The sequence below is a fragment of the Penicillium psychrofluorescens genome, assembly GCF_964197705.1.
Source record: "Penicillium psychrofluorescens genome assembly, chromosome: 3".
Classification (NCBI taxonomy): Eukaryota; Fungi; Ascomycota; class Eurotiomycetes; order Eurotiales; family Aspergillaceae; genus Penicillium; species Penicillium psychrofluorescens.
Genome location: NC_133441.1, coordinates 2,516,924 through 2,540,174, shown reverse-complemented (window position 1 = coordinate 2,540,174; position 23,251 = coordinate 2,516,924). Strand labels below are relative to the sequence as shown.

General features: G+C 54.2%; 11 protein-coding genes across 11 annotated transcripts; 5 read left to right on the top strand and 6 right to left on the bottom strand.

Annotated features, from left to right (window-relative positions):
* Positions 1-421: 421 nt before the first annotated feature.
* On the top strand, positions 422-1,436 carry PFLUO_LOCUS5086 (uncharacterized protein; the record flags this gene model as incomplete). Its single annotated transcript, XM_073782502.1, has 2 exons — positions 422-1,234; positions 1,290-1,436. The coding sequence occupies 2 exons, from the start codon at positions 422-424 to the stop codon at positions 1,434-1,436; spliced, it is 960 nt and encodes a 319-aa protein (XP_073639150.1).
* A 421-nt stretch (positions 1,437-1,857) lies between these two features.
* Positions 1,858-2,399, bottom strand: PFLUO_LOCUS5085 (mitochondrial; the record flags this gene model as incomplete). The annotated part of the gene is made up of 3 exons (XM_073782501.1): positions 1,858-2,149; positions 2,225-2,307; positions 2,361-2,399. 3 exons carry the CDS (start codon positions 2,397-2,399, stop codon positions 1,858-1,860), a joined length of 414 nt encoding a protein of 137 aa, XP_073639149.1.
* Positions 2,400-2,605: 206 nt separating this feature from the next.
* On the top strand, positions 2,606-3,948 carry PFLUO_LOCUS5084 (uncharacterized protein; the record flags this gene model as incomplete). The annotated part of the gene is made up of 4 exons (XM_073782499.1): positions 2,606-2,867; positions 2,927-3,054; positions 3,119-3,203; positions 3,272-3,948. 4 exons carry the CDS (start codon positions 2,606-2,608, stop codon positions 3,946-3,948), a joined length of 1,152 nt encoding a protein of 383 aa, XP_073639148.1.
* Positions 3,949-4,568: 620 nt separating this feature from the next.
* Positions 4,569-5,363, bottom strand: PFLUO_LOCUS5083 (mRNA turnover and ribosome assembly protein; the record flags this gene model as incomplete). Its single annotated transcript, XM_073782498.1, has 2 exons — positions 4,569-5,118; positions 5,170-5,363. The coding sequence occupies 2 exons, from the start codon at positions 5,361-5,363 to the stop codon at positions 4,569-4,571; spliced, it is 744 nt and encodes a 247-aa protein (XP_073639147.1).
* A 216-nt stretch (positions 5,364-5,579) lies between these two features.
* PFLUO_LOCUS5082 (Mitochondrial distribution and morphology protein 10) lies at positions 5,580-7,096 on the top strand (the record flags this gene model as incomplete). Its single annotated transcript, XM_073782497.1, has 2 exons — positions 5,580-5,676; positions 5,739-7,096. 2 exons carry the CDS (start codon positions 5,580-5,582, stop codon positions 7,094-7,096), a joined length of 1,455 nt encoding a protein of 484 aa, XP_073639146.1.
* Positions 7,097-7,299: 203 nt separating this feature from the next.
* Positions 7,300-8,475, bottom strand: PFLUO_LOCUS5081 (triosephosphate isomerase; the record flags this gene model as incomplete). The annotated part of the gene is made up of 6 exons (XM_073782496.1): positions 7,300-7,328; positions 7,382-7,596; positions 7,677-7,789; positions 7,918-7,992; positions 8,067-8,346; positions 8,438-8,475. 6 exons carry the CDS (start codon positions 8,473-8,475, stop codon positions 7,300-7,302), a joined length of 750 nt encoding a protein of 249 aa, XP_073639145.1.
* Positions 8,476-8,748: 273 nt separating this feature from the next.
* On the bottom strand, positions 8,749-10,164 carry PFLUO_LOCUS5080 (uncharacterized protein; the record flags this gene model as incomplete). The annotated part of the gene is made up of 2 exons (XM_073782495.1): positions 8,749-9,332; positions 9,384-10,164. The coding sequence occupies 2 exons, from the start codon at positions 10,162-10,164 to the stop codon at positions 8,749-8,751; spliced, it is 1,365 nt and encodes a 454-aa protein (XP_073639144.1).
* Positions 10,165-10,995: 831 nt separating this feature from the next.
* On the top strand, positions 10,996-12,538 carry PFLUO_LOCUS5079 (uncharacterized protein; the record flags this gene model as incomplete). Its single annotated transcript, XM_073782494.1, has 3 exons — positions 10,996-11,356; positions 11,415-11,932; positions 11,993-12,538. 3 exons carry the CDS (start codon positions 10,996-10,998, stop codon positions 12,536-12,538), a joined length of 1,425 nt encoding a protein of 474 aa, XP_073639143.1.
* A 379-nt stretch (positions 12,539-12,917) lies between these two features.
* On the bottom strand, positions 12,918-13,831 carry PFLUO_LOCUS5078 (ESCRT-III subunit protein did4; the record flags this gene model as incomplete). Its single annotated transcript, XM_073782493.1, has 5 exons — positions 12,918-13,055; positions 13,112-13,372; positions 13,436-13,496; positions 13,558-13,772; positions 13,826-13,831. 5 exons carry the CDS (start codon positions 13,829-13,831, stop codon positions 12,918-12,920), a joined length of 681 nt encoding a protein of 226 aa, XP_073639142.1.
* Positions 13,832-14,071: 240 nt separating this feature from the next.
* On the top strand, positions 14,072-17,011 carry PFLUO_LOCUS5077 (mitofusin; the record flags this gene model as incomplete). The annotated part of the gene is made up of 3 exons (XM_073782492.1): positions 14,072-14,393; positions 14,450-14,498; positions 14,572-17,011. The coding sequence occupies 3 exons, from the start codon at positions 14,072-14,074 to the stop codon at positions 17,009-17,011; spliced, it is 2,811 nt and encodes a 936-aa protein (XP_073639141.1).
* Positions 17,012-17,518: 507 nt separating this feature from the next.
* PFLUO_LOCUS5076 (protein kinase activating protein dpb11) lies at positions 17,519-20,102 on the bottom strand (the record flags this gene model as incomplete). The annotated part of the gene is made up of 4 exons (XM_073782491.1): positions 17,519-18,780; positions 18,834-19,110; positions 19,158-19,798; positions 19,853-20,102. The coding sequence occupies 4 exons, from the start codon at positions 20,100-20,102 to the stop codon at positions 17,519-17,521; spliced, it is 2,430 nt and encodes an 809-aa protein (XP_073639140.1).
* Between the last annotated feature and the right edge of the window lie 3,149 nt (positions 20,103-23,251).

Here is a 23,251-nt window from a genome sequence, read left to right as displayed (position 1 = left end):
TTATTTCTCTCCCTCCCCTTTTCTACCCTGGTCGTGCTCCCATTCTACCCTCCCAGCACGACCTAGTAGTACCTTCACCATTTCTACTTCTTCAGTCTCACCGCCTAGTCCGCCACTGGCAGAAATTTACCGCCTCGGTAATCGCTGCTTGACCATGGCCGTCTCATCGACCATCGCTCTGACCTTCTGGCCTCACCAGTCTCTCCAATGTGCTGGCTCTTCTACAACTACCTCGACAATCTTATTCTCTGATATGAACGACGGCCCCGGCGTCCAGTTCATGGGCGCCAGGTCCACAAAGGTAAGCGCCAGGTTGGCCGGCCGGCCTCAAAAGGCGGGGCCCTGACTTGATGATTTGCAATCTTCCAATGAAACAAAGGAACTAACCGTCAACTGGCCTGTGCAGCGAACTCATCAGCAAATGTCAGAGGAGTCCTTCGAGAATGGTCAGTCTTCCTCCTGGCATCAGCACTTCCATCCACATCGACCGAGCCCCGCGATGGACCACTTGCCACCCCTTCGATATGCCGGTGATGGATTCGACTTTCGCCGGCCAGCTCGTGCTGCCACGCCACAGGAGGAAGATGTGATCGATTTGACAAATGAGCCTGAGACTCCCCCACAACGAACACAGAATCAGTCATCAGAAACCCGGACTCCAAGCAGCTCGAGGCTGCCACGCTTTGGGCGAGACATCATGACCGACATGACCGAGGTCGTCGACTTGTTAGAGGAGGGCCCAGATACCCCAGCAGAGGTCCCCTCGAGCAGTCCAGAGGTGCAGTTCGTCGGAGCCATTCGACGCCCGCCGGGCAATCGATCGCCACATCATCATTTCGAGGGCTATTTTCAACGAATGCGGGCAACTCGCCCTCACTCTAGTATTTTTGCTCATCCTCGCGAGCGGGTCAACACTCGTGGACTACGGAGAGGGGCCTCTTTCGCAAACGGATTGCCTTCATTCACGGATTCCTTCCTCCTCGGAGATCATCCCGACAGTGTGATTTCTTTTCTCAACCTCAACTACGAGAGAGCATCCTTTCCGATAGGCCCTCCAATCCGCCAGGAGCCTCGGCCTTCACGAAACACATACAAAGCTCCGAGTCCCCCGCCCGCTGGGTTCACCCGGACACTTGCAGAGGACGATGTGGCCGTCTGCCCGAACTGTTCCGACGAGTTAGGTGTCGGAGAAGGGATAAAACAGGACCTCTGGATCGCCAAGCAATGCGGACATGTTAGTACCTTCCACTTTTTGCTTTTCTTCTATATACTGACAGCCGGTAACTCAGGTATACTGTGGTGAATGCGCCGAGAATCGGTCCCTCTCAAAAGCCAAAAAGTCGGCACAGAATACCAAGCCCTTCTCCAAGTGCCAGGTCACAGGCTGCGGCAAGGCTGTCAGCCAACCGACTGCCATGATCCACATCTTCCTATAGTTTTTCTGGTCCGTTTTCGGTTCGCTGTGTTGCATGGATGGTGTTGTGGGATCCGCCATCTGCATTCTATCTCCCATTTTCTCGATACCCCATGCATGGAATTGAGGGCGTTATCTAGTTTTTGTTTCAACTTCTGCTTTGTGAAATAATGAGTTCTATGAATGCTATGAACTACTTTTCTATTGACGCTTCTATGTCTAGTTGCTATATTGTAGATTCAAGATTATCTTTTTGAAATCATGGCTAGGGCCGTCTAGATTTTTGAACAAATATGTCAAACAAAAGAAATATCGAGATCAAATCCGCTATGGTCAATAAATAATACAGCAAGCGGCAGTGGCAGCACCCATCCACCCCGTTGCGCAAAAACAGGACATAACACAAACCCCATCAGATATAAACGCCTCCACCTCCACCAGGATCATACACCGCGCAGATCACCATGATACGGCGACCAGATACCACGCACGCTCTCATTGAGACTGCGCACGGGCTTCGACTGTCGCCGATTCTTCTCGCCGCTGGCCTCCTTCAGCAGGATCACCTTCTTCAGGATCTCATTGGGCTGCATGTTCCGCACGCAGATCGGCTTCTCCCGGCCGTTGATATAGTGACCGCGCACGACGGGGTGTTTTTTGGGAGTCGGCGATACCCGGAATTCGATTTGGGGGTATTGCCGTGCGAACTTGGGGAGGAGGGTTTGAACGAATGTTCTGGGTGGCCGTATTGTTAGCATTGGATCGAGTGGAATTAAATTGAGAGGATATAGGAGGGGGGAATGGTCTCACCGGAGGCCGTGGGAGCTGGCGCCTTGGAGGTTATAATGAAGATCGAGGCGTTTGCATTGGAGGATGAAGGCACCGGCCCCGTTCTGCGTGGCGTGTCAGTAAGGTGGGAGATCGAATGGATCGGACAGTGACATACCTGGGCAGACGTGACAGTCCTGAGCCCCTGCACGGTCATGGTTGCGGTGGTTGTGGTTACTTCCAGTCGGCAAGTCTGCTCCTTCACCCATTTGATTTTCTGGCTGGTCCACGTGACCCCGCGGCTCCAGCGGCTGACCGCGCCAAAAACCTCCAGCTTGCGCAAGAACTCCTGACCTGACGCTGTCCTGGTCACTGCCCACCCTCACCTCATCCCTCCACACAACGCACACGGGCCAGTCCAGGATGACCGATAAACTCCCCCCGCCACTGCTGGCCCTGTTCCAGCCGCGGCCACCCCTTCGCTACATCCCTCCCACCGACCGCGCCCCAGAGGACTGCCCGAAGAGCACCATCTCCGGCGTGGCCCAGTTCCTTCCTGAAGCCCAGAAATTCGCGGAAGAGGTGCCGTATAATGCTACCGATAGCTGGGTACAACGGAAATGGAAGCAAAGAGCGGAGAGGAAGGAACGGTTGGAGAAGCAGCTGACTGAAGGGGCGCAGAGCTGTACGTGTCACTCACTCACCTCAATTCTCGGACTCAAACAGGTGCTAATTGAGAAACAGATGCCCCTGATAAGGACTCTCAGGCTCGTGGGGATCCCTTCCGTACACTGTTTGTTGCGCGGCTCAGTTACGAGATCAAGGAGTCAGATTTGGAGCGCGAGTTTGGTCGATTTGGGCCCATTGAAAGGGTACTGCCCGCTAAACTCATTCTACGGGGGCAATTTTATTTTCTAACGTATCATTTCTTTTCAGATTCGCATCGTTAAGGATGAGTCTAGCAAAAAGGCTCACCGGGGATACGCGTTCGTCGTATATGAGCGTGAGAAAGATATGAAAGGTATACCATCTTCTCAAAAAAAACAATACTATCCCTTTGGGTCACTAACACAGCAACCCCCATTTCAGCGGCATACAAAGAAACAGACGGGATCCGAATTCGAGACCGACGGGTTCTCGTAGACGTTGAGCGCGGCCGAACCACCAAGGGCTGGAAGCCGCGTCGCTTCGGCGGTGGACTCGGCGGTCGTGGATACACCAAGGCAATGCCCGCACGGCCAATGGGACCTGGATTCAACGCACCTTCCGGCCCAGGAGGATTCGGTGGTGGATTTCGGGGTGGCTTTGGCGGCGGCCGGGGTTTCCGCGGAGGCGGAGGCTTTCGGGGCGGCGATCGGTTTGGACCTCGGGGAGGAATCGGGTTCCAGGGTGCAGGACGCGGTGGGTTTGGTGGACAGCCACCACCTAATGCGCCCTCTGGTCCGGGTGGTGGACGCGGTGGTGGGTTCGGTGGCTCGTATGGCGGTGGGGGACGGTACGACCGCGGTGGTACCGGCAGTAATCGCGAGCCTGTTCGCCCGCGCGAGGGCTACTCTGAGCGGGACCGCCGCGACTATGATCGGGACCGCGAAGGTGATCGTTACCGGGACCGTGATCGCATGACAGACCGCAATGGTGGTGGGGATCGCCCCCGCGATGATCGCCCCCGGGACCGCGACAGGTACGGCGGAAGGGAGGACTATGGACGCAAGAGATACCGTGAGGATGATGGACATGATGACCCGCGCAGCAGGAGAAGATACTAAACCAGCGCACGCCCCCTTGTCGCATGGATTTCTCACCGGATTTTTGCTTCTCTCGTCCCCAGCTTGCTGGTGGGTATCCCTGCCTCTTGCCTCTTTCCTTTCGTCCCTCTCGTCTTTGCAAGGATAAAAAGGGTAAGAAGGTCTCTTGGCCTGACGAATGCAACCGATCCTGCCTGGAGGTATCCATCTACCAATTGCTCCCTCCCGGCCACCATGGAGTCCCTCTGCTTGTATTCCCCTATTTCTGTTCTTCCTCTGTGTTTCTTTTTCACTTTTTTGTTTGACTGCATTTTTTCTTTTGGGGGTAAGTATGTACTTTAGTTGATCGCTTTCCGGACAGTGTGGAATAAATGAATGGAACAGTCCAGGTAAGACCAGGTAAGGGCCTTTGCAATGACCGAACCCAAGAGCCTTGCTCGGTTAGGTATACAGGAATGAATTCTAGGTAATATGTACGACTGAAGATCGGATGTTTCTCTCTATATTCAATTCGTATCCAATAATCATAGGCTCATCAACAGAAGAAAAGAAGGCAAGATTGATCAAGACACCAAACTCCATAAGATGCCCACACGAAACACTTTTTTTCTCTCTCTCTTTTTGCATGTTCAACACAGCATCTATGCATCAACCTCCATCCCGCCCTGCTGCTCCAGCACCTTGACCTCCCCAGTACTCCGCGTCCACTGAGCACGCAGATCAACCTTGAACTCCGACGAAAGAACTCCAAACATCTTCAGCAGCGTCGTCTGCCGCGAGTCCAGCGTCTCCCCCTCCCGACAAACCCGATACCCGTCCTCCTGCTCACCGGTCAACTCGAGCATGACCTTGCCCTTGACCAGACGGGTGGGAACACCCAGTTTACGCAGCGCCGGCTCGATGGTGTGGCTAATTGGCTCGTCTTCGTCGACGGAGACCTCGCCTGCGCGAGCGTACACGAGGCCATTGGGGATGGTGAAGGAGCGTGTGGCGACCGTGCCGGCGCGGGCAAAGTCCTGCGGGCGGTAGTTCTCGAAGTAACTGATCACGGACGCGGGCTCGCGGGAGGTGAACAGAAGCCCCACGGCGCCAGATAGGTGAGGCGTCAGCAGGCGCAGGTTCTCGGCGGCCTCGTTCTCGGGCGTGGATCCCAGAGCGACGGCCATGACTTTGGTCTTGCCGAAGAAGAGACTAATGCCAATCAGTATAGGGGGTCTATATATATGGTAACTGGGTACTCACCGGCTATCGGCAAACTCGGTGCGCACATCCTTCAGATAGGTGTTGCGCATGTTGTCCACGGCAAAGACAAACAGGCGGTCGTACTCCTCGACGCATTCTCGGATGTTGGCATACAGCCGGCGGGTCTGCTCCTTGTGGTCCTTCTTGACGGTCTTGGACTCGTGAACGACACGAGCACGCTTGGAACGAGGCATGGTTGTGGATGTGGTGTGTGTGGTGTGGACGCAGTATTTAGTTGTGGCCCGCTGTTCCAGTGGAAAAGATTATTTTTTGTGATAACCGGGAGCGAGTTAATCCGGGCCTTATCCCGCCCCACACGGTAGCCTCAACTGGGCAATCACCTTCTCTCCTACTACGACGGACGACTGCTGTGTATATACTCTACACTATTGCACAATGCACCGGTGAGGATGCTCGATTTCATGGACTATATCCAGTTGGCCTTTGCCGAGGCCACGCACTGGAACCGCGACAATTCCTACTCCTCGCTCACCACCACCGCCCAGTGTATGTCTTGTCTACCCAACAACTCGAACCCCCGAACATGCCTGGCTGACTGCAAATCCCAGCAATCCTAGATTTCTCGACCCCAGAACGACTGCGCGTCCACCTCTCCTCACTATCCACCCCGCACTTCGCGACCAGCTACACACTGGGTACTGTCGGCCTGCTCGATGGCTCCGTCTCCTATCTATTCAGCACCGTCCCCTTCAACGACACCTCGAGCCAAAGCGCGCTGATCCCCCTGCGAAAGATCTCCCCAGGCTACCGACAAGTGCATAAGCCCACGACACCCGCGCATACATGGGCATGGGACTCCCTTCTCGATGGCATCAACTTCAACATCCCCGGGCTGAGGGAGGGCTCGCGCTCGGCAGCCGGCCAAGAGACCGAGCACGGTGCAGTAGACAGCGATGTCGCACAACGAAAAGCGACGCTACTCCATGCGTCGCTTCAGCTTCCGCCGCCGACAACGCTCAATGCCCTCTTCGTGCGCCGCATGTCTCCCACCATGCAGCTCTCCCTGGCCGTCTGCTCAACCCAGGGTCCGCCGCTGTCCAATTCCGCGCCGCAGGCGTCAATGCTAGCGCAGCTCTCGCATGACACGGGCAAATATAGCAACGAGTACCTCTTCAGCACGGATAATGCTCTATTCGGCTGGCGCGGGCTGTGGAATTTCGGCCCGGACCCGCGTGTGGCGCGTCCCGGCGCTCCGCCGCAATTGTCGCTTCTGTCTGCTGGCGCTGAGGCTTACTACTCGCCTATATCCTCGTTGATCGGCATGTCGACTGGTATAAGATTCACCACGTTACCACCAGCAACAGAGGTCCTTTCTTCTTCTACCCCCCCTGCGCCTATTTCCACCTTCCCTTATACATTAACCCTAACACTCACCCCGATCACGGGCTCCCTATCCACAACATACTCTCTCCGCGCCTCGCCCAATATCTCCTTCAGCTCCCGCTTCGGATTCAACGTCTACAGCTGGGAAAGCGAGATGGTCGCGGGCTGCGAGCTCTGGCGCCGGAAAGCCAAATCGTCATCCGAGAAATCGGACGATGACCTCGAGTGGGCACGCCGTAAGATGCGTCTGCATGATTTCTCGGCGTCGCTTCCGGGCTCTTCAGTCCTGGCTGATTCGGCTCAACCTTCGTCCCCCGTCAAGCCCGAGACAGAGACTGAGGCGGAGACTGAGGCTAGCGACTCCGTCGTCAAAATTAGGGTCGACCAGTCTTGGAACGTGCGCATCCTCTGGGAAGGCCGTGTTAAGGAACTGCTTGTGAGCGCGGGCGTCGGGCTGGGCCCGGGTTCGTTCTCGACGTCTCCCTCCGCGGCGTCTGGGTCTGGGTCTAGCCAGAGTGGAGGCGGCGCGCCGGGGTCGTCGTTTTGGCGTGGAGTCGGGGTCTCGGTGTTGTATTCGTCGTGAGATCCTCTCTTGTTCTACGAGCGAGGACACTTGGGATCAATCACAAAGCCTATCGCAGAGGACGCATGTGTAATATAAATTCCACCATTGTACATAGTTAGATCTCATGACAACATAGTTGACATTGGAAGCTTTTCTTCAATTTCTACTGGTTCCGACATTAGGAGCCCAATCCCTCCAGTCTAATCCAGGGAATTAAACAATTAGATACGGGCGTTGATGATGTCGACGACTGGTTACCAAAGTTAGCGTCCGGACCGTTCTTGGGGTTCGGGTTCTACTCACAGGCAGGCTTCAAGCTGGCACCGCCAACAAGAAAGCCATCGACATCGGGCTGCTTGGCCAGCTCGCGGCAGTTCTTCTCGCTGACGGAGCCGCCGTAGATGACGCGGACGCTGTCGGCCGCCTGGGCGGAGATGGCATCACCGAGCCACTTGCGGATAGCGGCGTGGACATCCTGGGCCTGCTCAGTGGTGGCGACCTTGCCGGTGCCAATGGCCCTGCATGGTGTTAGTGTATATTCACAGGCCAGTGTATATGTGTAGATATATCAAAGGGAAAGAAAAACACAAGAACTTACCAGACAGGCTCGTAGGCAATGACAACCTTGTCCCACTGCTCCTTGCTCAGCTCCTTAGCGGCGGCATTGAGCTGGCGGGTCACGACTTCGATAGTCTTGTTGGATTCGCGCTCCTATTGACAATAACACCGGGTGTGAGCGGGATGCACAGAATGGGTCAATCTATACCCGATGGTGGTCCCGGTAAACCGACCCACCACGGCCACGAAAACGAGAAGAAACCGGACGCGGAATGACGTACCTCCAGGGTCTCGCCGATGCAGAAGATGGTGGAGAGACCGCCCTCAATGGCGGCCTTGACCTTGCGGGCGATGAACTAGAAGAAGAAGAAGAAAAAAATGAGTGGGCTGTAGTTTGTAGTGAATGGGTGCGGGATGGGATGTGATTTACCTCGTCCGTCTCCTTCAGGATCACTCTCCGCTCGCTGTGGCCGATGACAACCCAGTCGATCTTGGTATCGCGAAGCTGCTCGACGCTGATCTCACCGGTGAAAGCACCATTGGGCTTGTCGTAGACGTTCTGGGCGGCGACACCGATCTTGGGGTCGGCCAGGCTGCGGGTCAGGGTAAGGTACAGCGCGGGGGGCGAGATGACGACCTCGGTAGAGGGATCGAGCTGCGCGGCATTGAGGTTCTTCACGATGGAGGTGATGCTTTCCGCAACACCGTTCCTGTACCAGGTTCAGCAATTCGTTAGAGCAAAGTGATGACGACGGGGAGAGGTAGGGACCGCGGGGTAGTGAGACTCGAGGACAGCCGTACATCTTGAAGTTACCTCCGACGAAGAATTGGCGAGGCATTTTGGGTGGTAATTGGGTGGATAGAAATGGAGAAGGTATGAAACAGGTCGGGAGAATTGACGGTCAGTGAAGAAAGTAAAGTGTCCAGAGGAAAGAAATTCGGTGATGGAGGGGCACGGTCGATCTTGTCGCCTGCGGATCCAGGCAGAATATTCTCTATGACATAACCGGTGGATCTATAAATGTAACTACAGAGCCGAAGAGATGAGATAGGGAACTATAGAAGTAAACTACACTAATGATAATCGAGTCCGAAAAGCAACATTCAGAGAATCACTCAGCAGTCTCATTATTGTTCGCGCGCCGGCAGGGACAGTTGCAGACCACCGGAGCATCGCGAAAGGACTTGCGATGCTCCCGCGACTCGTCAATCGTGTTCTGGATCATTCTGGCCTGGAAATCCACAAACTTCTCCCAGTTCTCAATTCGAGCCTCCCGGTGGTCTAGCATCCGGCTGCGCATGTCATCCTCAACTCCTCGTGTCAACCGGATCCTCTTTTCACGATATGGGTTATCCTCTCGTCCCGCTTGTCGGAGAGGGCTTACTCTCTTGGTGGAAGCCATATCTACGCGGCTGCGTGGTCGGCCCCGGTGTCTTGGCAATCTGCGGTACAAAGGCCCGTACCCTGATTCGCACCGATTAGGGCTGCACGATCTCTGTCGGTTGTAAATGTTGTCCCGTCGGGGTTCTGGGCGTCCCCCATCAAATTCTTCTGAATCTTCTGTCGCGGAACTATCACCCGCCCGTTCAAAGAACATGGACTCGTCGTCATCGTCGTCTTCGCCGCTGCTAGACTCGGATGACCCGGTTGGCACATCTTGGATTATGTGGCCTGCGCCTCTCACGGATGCATGTCCTGAGACTGTGTGAACAACTAACACTGAACCAGAGATATTATAGTGCTCACCATGCTCTTTTGCGAAATGATGAGGTCCAGGTTTGTCGCTGCCACTCGAAGATGTTGTACCTGGGCCTTGCTCAAGATCCAGTAGCGTAAAAGGTGTAGTCACCTGTGTTGGTCGAGACTGCGGTCCTTGCACCACATGGCCTTTTTCTGTACTTATGTAGGAGTCCAGGGGAGCAGCAAGGTCCACCAAGTCTCCCATGGCAGTCCTTGGGTACGACTGGGTCCTTGCAGGTCTCTTCATGAGGATAATGTCCATAGACACAGTTTCATAGTCGCTGCTCCGGGTAGCATTGCGAGCCTTCGAGGGTCTACTACGCTCTTTGGCATAGACGCAGCTCCATTCAACCTGTGGATCGCTTTTTCTTTTCTCAAAGATCAGCTGATTCACATGAGCTCGCCTCAGGCTGGACAGGTTCTGATACTGTTGTGCTGCAGAGACCTTATTCGCGCCCTTTTGGACCATTTTGAAGAGCTCCCTTTGGTTGAGGTGCATTTCGGTTCGCTCCACTAGGCTCCAGGAAGCCTTCTGCCCGGGGGCGGGATCGGCCTTGAACAGAGTGTATCCTTCATAGTGAGAGAGGATGGGGGATGGCTCGGGGGGCACGGTCTCACTGCGACTCAGGCTGGTTGCGGTTGGAGTTCTCTCCTGGGTGGGGAATTGAATGCCCCAGTTTGTACTATTACACTCAAGCTGCCCTGGGGCACTCGAGACATTGTTTGGAGGAATTATACTTTCGTCGGGTGCTGCAGAGGAAGCTTCGTTGCAAGTCAAGGCAGTCATGGTTGGAAGAGTTGTCAGAGGCAATGTGCGAAGTACTTAAGGTCGCAGATTGGATGAATTAAAGATTCCAAGATAAAAAGGTTAAGGAAAGACATCTCGAGCGAGGGACAACACAAGCTTCTGCACTTCAGTGCTCCTCTTATAGCTCGCAGACGTGGGGGAACAGCCCTCACCCAGGTAAATAATGGGGGCTATGATAAATTCAAAAGGCCTCTGAGCAGATTCCTAGAAAACTAAATTTATCCACCTATGCGTGCACCCTCCTACACCCTCGTATTTATCGCAAGAATTGACGCAGTGCCTACCGGTGCCCCACAAGATGGGGTCCCTCGCCCGGGTGTTGGAGGCTCCCCGAGCCCCTCGACCCGCTGAGCCTCAGTGATCGGAAAGTTTTCATCGGCTAAACCAAGCCTCTAATTGGTTCATCATATCGTTGGATCATGTGGATTCGGGTCCTTGTCCCCTATTTGCGGAAGCTGCGTGTTTCCCGGGATTCACCTTCAAAAATGACATCGAGTGCCAGTTAGGGCTAGCCTGAAACCAAGGTGACAAGGGTCCTTGCTTTAGTCCTGTTTGGGCCAAACACAATCTACAAAGAACAGACCAAAAGACCCGAAGAGACAGCTTGTCCCAAGGGACAAAGAACGCTTTCAAGGAGCAGAGAATGCGTATGTCGCGCTTGATGCACTCTCTGTCAAACCTCGTCTTGTTCTGCGTCGGGATCAAAGAATGTGTCTCGCGGCATCCACCACCAAGTCGACAGTCCTCGGGTATAAAGAGAACCATGATGTTCCTGCTTAGAGAATACCAATCCTATCATGATCGTCCGCCATGGATTCTCTCAGGATACCTGGCGGGATCCCCGAAGCTTGGGAACGCACTTTCGCCTTCTGCGCCCCCCAGCTGGTGGACCCAAACAGCGACTTGTCGACACAGTACCCAGATCTCCATCAGACGTTCAGCACTCGCATGGCCGATGCTCTGGCTGCGAGAAATAACGAGCCAATCTCGAGGTGTGGACATCTTCACCCGGAAACCCACACTCGATTCGACTCTCGAGAGGCTCAAGAGACGTCCAGGCTGATTGTATGGGAGGTGTACAAGAGGGAGGACGACCTGGATTGCCGGCGCTATAAAATCTGTGCAGACCTCAGGGAACGAGCGCAGATCTATGGCTTCATCGGGGCCGGAAGTAAGTCCCCTTCCCCTTTCTCTTTTGTCCAAGTCAAGTTGCTAACTACCCTTTCCAGCATTTGCCACGGTCTTCCTCGCCCGCGAGAAGCACACTAACAAGAAAATACCCGAAGAGCAGCTTCGCCACTACGCCCTCAAGGTGGAAAGGGCCAACACCATTCTCCAGGCGGGGGAATCCGACTTGCGCGAGTGCCCATTTTCCCTGCTGCGCGAAGGTGGCGCTGACCGGTACATACCATCCGAAGCTCTGATTCTTCTGTTATTGACCGGTTGTGACAGATTCCCAATGCTTGACTCTGTCTACCTGGACGGCTGCTACCAGACGATCGTCATGTCCCCCTGCGTGGACTATTCGCCGGACCGAAAGCCTTTGAAAAGCAATACATACAACCGATGCTTTCCAGGCTTCACAGGGAGATTCTTGATCACCCAGAAAAACGAACCTCTTCTCAACGAAATGCAGGCTTGCAAAGTCGCTTGCCAGCTGCTGGAGGCCATCGCCTACATGGCAGATATGAACATCTACCACGGTGACATCTCGATCAACAACTACGTTGTAGATCAAGACTTGAATGTAAGCCCTCTCCCCTTTTCTCCTTTCCGTGAGGATCTCACCAATGCTAACTGGTTATAGGTCCAACTCATCGATTTCGGGATTGTCGACTTTGGGCTCGAGCACAAAGACTTCCAGCGTAGGTCCTTTCACTTCATGGCTTGCCATGAGTATCAGATGAGACCCGAGCTGGCTGAAGAGCTGACCTTAGGCAATTACCAGTACGATCTGCACTACCTTTCGGAGTTCAATGTTCGTCTTCGTCACGACGTCCGCAACGTATGCCTCTGGAAGTTTGCTGTGTCTGTTTTTGGCATTCTGCATGGCTACTGGCCCTGGGACTTAACCCCGGGGCAAGGTGACTTGCACCTGCTGAACTACGACGGTGGTTCCAACCCCGGAGTGAATGCTCGACGAACCAGGATGATGACCGAGCCCGTGAAAGTCGCCGATCACTTGTCCGATGAGTGCAAGGAGGTTCTGCAACTCATGCTCAGCAGGAAGCCCGAGGACCGTCCTGGGATTAAGAGGCTTTTGCGCCAACCTTGGTTTCAAAAGTGGAAATCCGTGGACGGTCCGCTCACGAGGCCTTATTCCGAGGAGTTCGCGAATTCCTTTATCGTTTGAAGCCTGATCTGTGTCTGGCTTATTAGCATGGGCCGAATCTCTCATACATAGACCGTTGTTTTCATTTCCTATTCTGTAGCCTTTTTCCTATTTCCTTTCGATCTGTGCCTGTGCCTGATGTATAGACTGTCTTTTTTGTTTCCGATCCTTTTGCTTACTCTGCTGCCTGTTTGCTTGTGATGTACGTCTACCTAAATTGCCAGATTAATAGACAAGTTTTGATTTTAAGAAAACTTAAAAAAAAAATTGAAAAAAAACTTATATTGTAGGCAACAGTAGAGAGCAATGAACTGCCTCACGCTAAAATCGTAAATTGAAGAATGGAATCACAAACTGCGCCACGCGAATCCCCGATGGAATAGCCGCCAAAGGGAAACGATCATCGTCGAAGGCCATCAAACCTGGCCTGGAGGTCGTCGTCATCCGTGGCAGGTCCACCTCCACCGCCGCCGACTGCCTGCGCAACAGGGGTCCGTTCTTTGGCTGCCGTTTGTATGTCGGTGGGTGTTTCACCCAGCTATTGTCCGTCAGTACATACAAAAGCCACGCCCCAGTGGAATGAGAGAGACATACCTGGCCGCTGAGATCGACGCCAAGCGAGTCCAGTACCTCTCGCATGACATCTTCTCCTTCCTCCTCCTCGCCCTCCATCCCCGTGGCCTCGTCGATTGCGTCGTCCATCATCTCTTGCCGTTCGTCCATGACCTCGTTCTCGCGCTCAAACTCCATTGCGATCCGCTGCAGTGCAGGGAGGTTCATCTGCCGGTTCATACTGCCCAGGAGGTGCGTTGCTCCCTTCATGGATTGCATCATCTGCTCATTACTCCGCACAGTCTGTAGACAGACACCGGTCAGCGTAACTGGTTAAACCAGACACTGCAAAAAAGATAATCGTACCTGGATCCGGAGCGAAATAGCCTGTAGTTGTGTGCGCATCTGGTAGAATTTCTGGATATATCTGTAGCATAGAACGTCAGTCCGGTCCGACCCCGCGAGAGGATTCCCAACACCGCGCGCACCTTCGCGTCCGCACGAGGTCCTTGGCCTGGATTTTGCAAGCTTCCATCTGGCCATTTTTGGCGCTCTTCTTAATATCCTGCACCAATTTCTTCTCCTGGTTCTCCAGCTTCGTCCGTTCGCGGTCCAGTTCGCGCTGCGTTCTGTCCAGGGCACGCTGGTGTTTGCGCAGACGCTCCGCAGGCGTCATGCGCTTTCCGAACGCCCATTCAATGACCTGGAGAGTGGACCATGTTAGAGATATCACACCATTAGCCCGGGGCCACCCACATTCATGGTCGCAGTGAAGTAAACAGACTCAAGGTGGGAAAGATCGCAGTGACATCAGGCAGACGGGGCGATAAGCGGGCCTGTAATAATACACGTAATGGGTTTGTACAGTCACATGAGCGCTAAGCCTCTTTGGGTTTAATAACTAACAAGGCGATTCCATGGAAATCCGCCGGCAGCAAAACACTCTTTCTCTCTTCTTCTCTCCATGTCAACCTTTCGCCCTCCCTTCATCGTTGTCTCGCTATGAGTCAGGAGTACTATCCCACTGAGGGCTCCTCGTCGGGCGCCGGCTCGTCCCAGTTCCCTGGGGACGAAGAGCTGCCCGAGAGGAAGCCGTTCTACCCCCGGCCCCCGCCGAGTTACATGACCGTTGGCAACGGATCGACGTCACAGAGTGCTACGGCCCTCATGACATCGCTGAACCAGGACTCAGGATACGGCGGCAGTATCGGCAGCACTGCCGATGTGATGGATGGCGATGGTGAGGACTGGCGTGCGGGCCTGTTGGAGGATCGCCCGACGCCAGCACACACGCCGACGCGTCCCGGAGAATGGAATCCAGCTTGTGAGTGATGAGATGCGAGCATGGCGGATGAAACTGACCTTGGGTTTTCCATACAGCCGAGCATGAGAGACAAGTTGTCGCGAGCCACGTTCATCAGCTTCTATAGTATGTTCCAACACGTGCCCCCCCCCCCCCCCCCCCCCCCCGCATCCTAGCGAAGGCTTACACTGTTCTGCAGCAACTCAAATCGGACGAAACTTGCTCGCGCAATCACCCGAACAATTGAGACGCTGGATGAGCTTCGTGACATGAATGCCCAATGGCCCGCCCACTACCCTGCTGTTCAGAACACTCCTTTTTCCCCCTCCGAACGCCCGTCGCTCCATGAAACTCACTCGTACATGGGTGGCAATGGGAGTCGACCCACCACCCCCGAACGCCCGGGAACGTTGAGGCGCGCTGCAACCACAACGGGAGGCGAAGACTTGGGAGAATCAAGCGCCGCCCCTGAACGCCGCCCACCTGCCGAACCCCGATTGATGACGCCGCAGATCGCCCAGGAATTTTCAATTTTGAAGTTGGATTTGAAGTTGGGCGCGTTGTCTCAGGCAGAGCTGGTCCACTCGCTAGAAAAGGCCTCCGTTGCCTCGTTATTGGATGGAAAGATCTGCCAGAGCATGAGACACCTGCACCTACTCCGAGCCCGTATTGAGGACACATCAAGCAAAGTCTTGATTACGGGGGATCTCAATGCGGGCAAGTCGACCTTCTGCAACGCTCTCCTGCGTCGAAAGGTGTTACCGGAAGATCAACAGCCTTGCACCAGCATATTCTGTGAGGTGCTTGATGCTCGAGAGAACTCTGGAGTTGAGGAGGTCCATGCTGTGCATAAGGATACCAAGTACGACCGCAACAACGAACAAACTTATGATGTTTATGCGCTGAGCGAACTCGAGAATATCGTGGTGGACAACTCCAAATACATGCAATGCAAGGTCTACGTCAAGGATGTGCGGACCATCGACGAGTCCCTCCTCAACAACGGCGTGGTTGACATTGCCTTGATTGACGCACCTGGTTTGAACTCGGACTCTTTGAAGACGACAGCTGTCTTTGCCAGGCAAGAGGAAATTGACGTGGTGGTCTTTGTGGTTTCTGCCGCAAACCACTTTACGCTGTCGGCAAAGGAGTTCATCCTCAACGCCGCTCATGAGAAAGCCTACATGTTCATGGTGGTGAATGGATTTGATCAAATCCGGGACCAGCAACGGTGTGAGCGCATGATTCTGGATCAGATCCAAAAGCTCAGTCCTCGCACACACAAGGAGGCCGCGGAGCTGGTCCATTTTGTTTCGAGCAACGCCATTCCTGTTGCGCCCCCTCTTGCGGTCTCAGGATCCGGTTCTGGTGGTAGTGGCGGCGGTGGAGGTGACGGTGACCCTCACGACGATGATGATTCTCACGATGACAAAATCGATCCCAGCAAGGATAAAGGAAAAGGCAAAGAGAAAGAGAAAATTCAGGACTTTGAGGACCTCGAGGGAGCCCTGCGCCGCTTTGTTCTCGAGAAGCGGTCCCGTTCCAAGCTTGCGCCTGCCAGGACTTACCTGCTGAACCTCCTTGCCGACCTGAACTCGCTTGCCACCGTGAACCAAGCGGTTGCCGAGTCGGAGCTCAAGCGAGTGACAGATGAGCTGGTCGAAATTGAGCCGGCATTCGAGAATGGCAAGAAGAAGAAGAGCGAGGTGGCGGAGGGTGTCAATAAGGCCATCGACGATTCTTGCGAGGATGTGTACAACCATACGCGCTCTACTTTGACGAACACGATTGCACAGGTGTCAGAAGCAGATCTAGGTGTCGAATATCCCGGTCTTTTTGCGGCATTCCAGTATGCAGAGGATTTGAAGCTGGCAATGCTGAACCAGATTTCCTCGGCAGTCTCGGGTTGCGAGGATTACGCCCGCGATAAAACGACCCAGGGCGTGGGATTCATTCAAAACATCGGTCTCTTGCATGTTGGCGAGGATCGGTTCTCTGCTCTCAACTTCCGTGCGGACCTAATGTTCCGCCGTGGTCGCCACACGCTTGCCCGCCAGGTTTACACGGAAGTGGAACTCTGGGACTTTTTCGACATTGCCACCCTCTGGGAACGCCAGGAAAAGATGGCAGGCACAGGCGTGGCCATGACTGCGGTCACTGTTCTCGGTGGCAGGGCATTCGGTGGTTTCGGCTGGGTGGATAGCGCTTTCAATGCCGCCAAGTTCCTGGGCACCAACAACATGCGCCGGCTCTTCCTCCCTAGCATCCTCGCCGCAGCTCTCCTGACAACCGCTTACGTTGTCTCCTCCATCCCGACTACTCTCCCTCCTCGGCTGTCACGGAAGATCGCTGCCAAACTTGCCGACATGGATTATGTGCATTCCAACGCCAACAGAATCTCGTCCGAAGTCCGCCGCATCCTCCGCATGCCGGCTGGAAACCTGCAAACCAACATGGCTCAGGAGATTGAAGATCTCGGTCGCCGCAAGCAGGAAGTCACCAAGATCCAGCAGGAGAGCACCGTCGCCGCCAAGTACTTCTCCAACTTGGTCCGTGAGAGCGGCCAGAATCGCCAGTCTGTGGACGATCTCGATCTCGACGCCCCGCTGCCTGGTGGAATGGCTGCCACCCTTGGCTAAGTCGCCGCCGCTCCTGTATTCTTTGCCTGCTATTCTGCGGAAGGGTTTCTTTCCAGTGGGAGAACTTGACAGACTTTGTCTCTCCTCTTGCCGGGCATCCTGTTGCATGTACAAATTGCTCTCTCGATTCCTTTTTCCAACCCCTCGATATCCCCCATCTTGTCTTCGGTGTTCTTCTAGAATGGTGCCATTGAAAAATCTCCCCCCAAAGACACCGGCTTTCTTTTTATCTTGTTCTTCATGGCGCGTATCGGCGTGCATCGGAACCCATCCGCAGTTTCCACCTAAGATTCCCATCTGAATTAAAATGCAATTGTTCTCTTCATCCACAATCTCTAGATCCGAAGCTTAAACTCTCTTACACTCTTGACATCTAAAACAAAGCCATGAATTGGTTAAAGAGACGCCATTCGCAATGCACACATGCCCATGCATCCATGCCTCCCAAGAGAAAATAATATAGGAAAGATGCGACCAAAAGCGTAGCCGAGTATAGAGAGCGCGCTGCTAGAACAACCCATCTTCATCATCAGCCTTCGTAGCCGCCTTTCTCGTCCTCCGTTTAGACCCCCACCCAATATCCTCCAATTCCCTAACCTGACCAACCGACACGCCGGGGTCAGGAGCCGCCACCGCACTCTTCTTCCCAGGCAACTTGCCCGCTCGACTGAGAAACTCAGCCCGCATGGCCGCAGCATCCGAATCCTCATAGTCCAGCTGCGTCATAGGCGGAGGCTCATGGTTCTCTTCGTCTTCGGCCTCGAGGTGCGAGGGGAACTGGTCGGCTAGGAAATTCTCCAGTTTCCCGCCGCTGAACATCGATGAGAGGCTCTGCTCATTCGCGCGGCTGTTGGTGCGCGACATGGAGTTGTCGCGCGTGGGATTGCTTTCGAGGGCGCTGCCCACGCCGTCGTCGTTTAGGGTGTCGATGGAGCTCGCGCGGGAGACTGCTCGTCCTCCTCCTGCACCTCCGGGCGCTTCGAATACTCGGGTTGAGGAGTGGGATGGGGCGCGGCCGAGAAGGGGTTTACGCTTTCGGCGTGGGGGGTAGCTGCCGTCTTCGTTGGTTGCACTGGTGGTGGTATCTGTCTGAGCGCGAGATTTGGCGGCTCGTGCTTGTTGGAGGAGTCCACTCATCGCAATGTCGAGAGCGGAGGGTGCAGCGGCAGATGCTGACTGGTTGGACTTGGAAAGTTTGGCAGCGCTGTCATCTTTGCTGGAGGTCCTGCCAGGCGATGGGGAGCGAGATGCCGGGACAGACGGCTTGAATGGGTTGTCGGGCTTGGGTTGATCCTCCTTTGAAAACCCGTCGCCCAGATTCGTGTCGCTTTTTCTTGAAGCTACGCGCCTGTCGGCTCTCCTATTCTGTGCAGAATCTGAACCGGAATTGGACGCCCTTTCTGCTTGAGCATTGGCCTTCTGTTGCTGTTGTCGGTCCACATGGACAGAGCTTGGCTTCGAGCTTGGCTTCTCCGCTCCGCTACCGCTCCGGGATAATGGTCGTCGAACAATATACGGTTCAAAGGGCTTCTTCTGCCCTGTTTGGATGGATATCCAAAGCCAGTCTGCAGATACTGCAGACACTCCCCATTCACTAGTGTGCCGTAATTTCTCGTGGCTTGCTGACTGGGGGTCATTGCATATGAGGACAGATGCTTTTGGCGTCAAAAACTCATCGTACGAGGCGCCCATTAGATCAACCAGTTTGGATAGGTGCAGAAGGTCAATGCGAGCAAACCCGGTGGAGCATATCCGCATTCCCGAGAAACCTGCTGCCGTTAGATCCAAATCACTCATCTCGCGTAGCGGAAGGGGGACTCACCTGGTATGGGGAATTTGGGAAACGGAGTGCTTGCTACATGTGATTCCGGAGGGACCAGCGTTCTCGCATCAAGACACCTTTCCAGCCACATATCTGTTACGATCTCGCACTCGAATGCCATGTCATCGGTTGAGGGTATCTCCGATCTGGGGGTTTTGTAAGGAACCATAATGTATAGCCCTCGACCTGTTTTCGGGATGGAAGGACGGGAAAACTCGCTGAGTGAATCCACCAGCTGAGCGCCGTTGAATTGAAGATGATGGCGCAAGACACCGGTCTAGGAAGGTTAGCTGCAGCTGTTGCCATGAGGGTCTGGTCACAAACCTGCTTGGAAGAGAAGCCGCTGATTAAGAAATATGAGCCCTGTAGGAATCCCTCGGCACTGGTTGTCGTTTTTGTTTCGGGCGGTGGTTGAGGAGCCTCTACGGCTCCGGAGAATGTAGTCTCGCTAGCAAATGACATTGCTGCTTGGATAACAGGTACAGATCGAGAACTTGTACCGTCCCGTTCTTGTTGTTGGCCACTTTGAAATCCTTTCACCTGGTGGGTTGCAAAGCCAGTGCCAACAATATCACCCCAGATACCTTCATTTTGACCGACCAATTTCGTACTTGCAGTACGGCGTAGCTTTCGGGGTCGAGGATTGGACGAAAGTTCCACGGATGCAGTTCTTTCATTTTCAGATTGTCCTTTGGCTGCCACAGAAGGTCGTTCCCATGCACCCGCGCCCTGCTTCTCCAGCGGAACCATTGGATGATAGGGATTCGCGTCGAGAATCATGCCTCGCTCGAGACAGTCGGTGAACCACTTCAACGTCACTACCGTGACATTCCATTGAGTCGCGTACTTGTATTTCTCGCCCTCTCCGTTGCGCGCAACTAGATGCGTGACGCTCTTGGTCAAATCCGTCCTGAATTCCGCGCCGTTCTCCATGGCCGTCTGCTCCATGTATTTCCGGAACCCCTCTGCAATGGATGTCAGCCGCGCCGTATCATTGTCTTGGTCGTGTACCAACTCACTGTCCTCAAATCCAGTTATGCAAATAGTGAGACCGCCAAAGACGGGGTATTTGTGCTGCTCCTGTAGGGCCCGGATGTCCGTGTCCTCGCCCTGCATCCACGGCTGTCGGACCGCCTCGATCCATTCCGGCTTCACCACGGCCACGTCGTTTCGATGGCGCGCAACGTACTTGTACTTTTCCGTGTCCGGATCACCGACCAGCAAGTGGGTAACGTGCGGAGTCAGGTGGGATGAGTGCGTCGCGCCCATTTGACTCGCGATGTTGACAATCGCGTCCTGCAGAATGGGAAAGGCGCATCAGCAGATGTCTTGACCCCATGGGATTCAATTGGAATAACTACCCTTTGCTCAACTGGAATTGAGGTGCAGCACAGGACCACCCCCGCAAGCGGGCGCTCCTTGTCTATACCCCCGTTAGCAATTTAAACCCGATTCCCCAGAAAAACTGGTCCCTGACTCACCTGAAACAGCCATCCCGGCCATGCTTCATGTTCGACAGAGCCAAGAACTGCTGTCGGAAAGCACGCTGGGCAAGTTGGACTGCGAGCTGGTGGTTGTTCCCGGATGTTTCGTCCCGCGCGTCCTAAATGTCGCGCGGTCACGTGGTCTATGTCCTTGTGGCAAACACTGGCCGAAAAAAGAGAAAAGTAGATATACAACTCTGTGATGTATTGGAAGAAGGAGCCATATTTTCACGTGAGGAATCGTTCTTGATGGTTTCTATTTCCAGGATGTGGCGACCTTGTACGCAGATATATATTGTTGCAATATCGATGCTCGTTATATACTTCCCCCAACTCTTGACTGCCATTCTGATTATTTACGCGCATGATAATAACACTGGACATTTTGGGTATGAAATGGACACCACTCTCTCCATCAATAAAAACCAAAATAAATATAAAAACTATTCCCTCCAATGTTGACCAGTCCAGCTCCCTCTTGCCTGGCGCCGTACTTATCGTCACGTGTGGATAGTCGCGTTTCTCTCCACGCGCCGTTGGGCCATTGTATTTCTCTCTGCACCACGCCCAGTTTGTCTCGCGGCTCTGTTTGTGTCCGTCCTTGTTTTCTTTTATGCATGTCGCGCGCTCCAGACTGCGGGACATAAAACCAATTCGAATTGTCTCGAATTGCTCGAAAACCACGTCAGGCACCTTCGTGTGTTTCACGTCCCGAGGAGTCGCCGTCGCCGAGGAACCCACAATGTTTAAGAAGGCAGTGAAGGATCATCCGGGGGCGTCTTCCAAGCCCCTCCAGTCGAACTTGCTACGGGCAAACACGGTCGTCCCTTCCAAGTCCCCTGTGCAGTCGGCCGGGGTCAAGCGAAAAATCGAGATGACGATTGGCGGGGAATCCGCGCTGGGCTCTCTCCACAGCGCGGTCTATTTCGATGAAAACGACTTTGACGATGACCTCGATCTTGATGTTGATGAACTGCAGCCACTCATCACGCCAAGTGCAGTCGCATCGAACCCCCCTAAGACGGATCCCGTCGTTTATCCCACCCTCGACGGTATCTCCACGAAATTCCCGAAGAAAGAGCACACGAAATCGACTGCCAGCGACAAGCAAGCATTGAACGTTAAATATCCGGACTTGCCTTCTTCCAACGAGGGGGCTGCGCCGTCGAGCAGCATACAAATCCCGTGGTCCTCCTCGCCCCCTTCTCACCTCCAGCCGCCCCCTAAACCTCGAACGCTGCCATGGCTGAAGGAAGTACAAGAAGAGCCACACCAAGCAAACCCAGGCAAAAAGATGAACCTGGTGACTCCGAAACGCTCGAAGCCTACCGATTTCTGGAACAAGTCCGCGAGTGCCATCAAGGAAGAGCAAAAGGAATTGCGACGCGAGTCCAAGAAGGTTCAAAAGACCAGTGCGAAGCCCAAATCGGAAGGCCCTTCCAAGATAGCTACTGTCTTCCTTAGCGATGAACAGCGGGCTGTTCGCGAGGCCGTTGTCGACCGTGGAAAGAGTATCTTCTTTACAGGTTCGGCAGGAACTGGAAAATCGGTGTTGATGAGGGAAATTATCCAGAAGCTGCGCGTCAAGTACAAGAGAGAGCCTGATCGTGTGGCAGTAACAGCCTCAACAGGTCTTGCAGCCTGTAACATCGAGGGCGTTACCCTTCACAGCTTTGCTGGGATTGGGCTGGGCAAAGAGGCCGTCCCTGAACTAGTTAAGAAGGTCATTTCACCCCAAAGGCCTGGGAATGCATCGAAACTGACTACGCGCAGATTAAAAGGAACCAGAAAGCACGGAATCGTTGGTTACGCACCAAGGTTCTGGTTGTCGATGAAGTGTCCATGGTGGATGGAGATTTGTTCGATAAATTGGAAGATATTGCCCGGCGCCTTCGAAACAACGGCCGCCCGTTTGGCGGAATTCAGCTTGTCGTCACCGGTGATTTTTTCCAGTTGCCCCCCGTGCCAGATGGAAGCAACCGCGAGGCCAAGTTTGCGTTTGCTGCTGCTACGTGGAATACGTGTATCCAACACACAATTCTTCTGACCCACGTGTTCCGTCAACGAGACCCCGAATTCGCCGCGATGTTGAACGAAATGAGACTGGGCAAAATCAGTCCCCGCACCATTGAGGCGTTCAGGCAGCTTTCTCGGCCGCTCGATTTCCATGATGCGCTCGAAGCAACGGAACTGTATGTGTTAGAATTTCGGCACATGTTGTTCAGCAAAACTGATGTTCGATAGGTTCCCCACGCGTGCTGAGGTAGAGGGCGCCAATACGGCCCGAATGACAAGACTGTCCGGCGATGTGTGGAAATTTGAGGCTGTGGATTCCGGCACCATCCAAGACCAGCAACACCGTGAAAAATTACTGTCTAACTGCATGGCCCCTAAGTCCATCGAACTCAAAAAGGGTGCGCAAGTCATGTTGATCAAAAACATGGAGGACAACCTTGTGAACGGTTCCATTGGACGAGTGATGGGCTTCATGAATGAGGAATATTTCGACTGGCACTGCAAGAATGAAGGCAGCTTTGGGGCCGAGGACGGCGATGAGAGCAATAACGACCAGACCCGGGAAAAGTTCAAAGCCATGATGCACAAGGAAGGGGTCCGAGAAGCCCGAAAATGGCCGTTGGTGTGTTTTATTCAACCCGATGGGACCGAGAGGCATCTACTCTGCCAGCCGGAAAGTTGGAAGATCGAGCTCCCCAACGGTGAAGTCCAGGCCCAACGCCAGCAAGTCCCGCTGATTCTGGCCTGGGCTCTGTCCATCCACAAGGCGCAGGGGCAGACCCTCCAGCGAGTCAAGGTCGACCTGGGCCGCGTCTTTGAGAAAGGTCAGGCTTACGTTGCACTGAGTCGGGCGACTTCCCAGGCCGGGCTGCAAGTAACCCGATTCGAGCCGCGTAAGGTGATGGTACACCCCCGAGT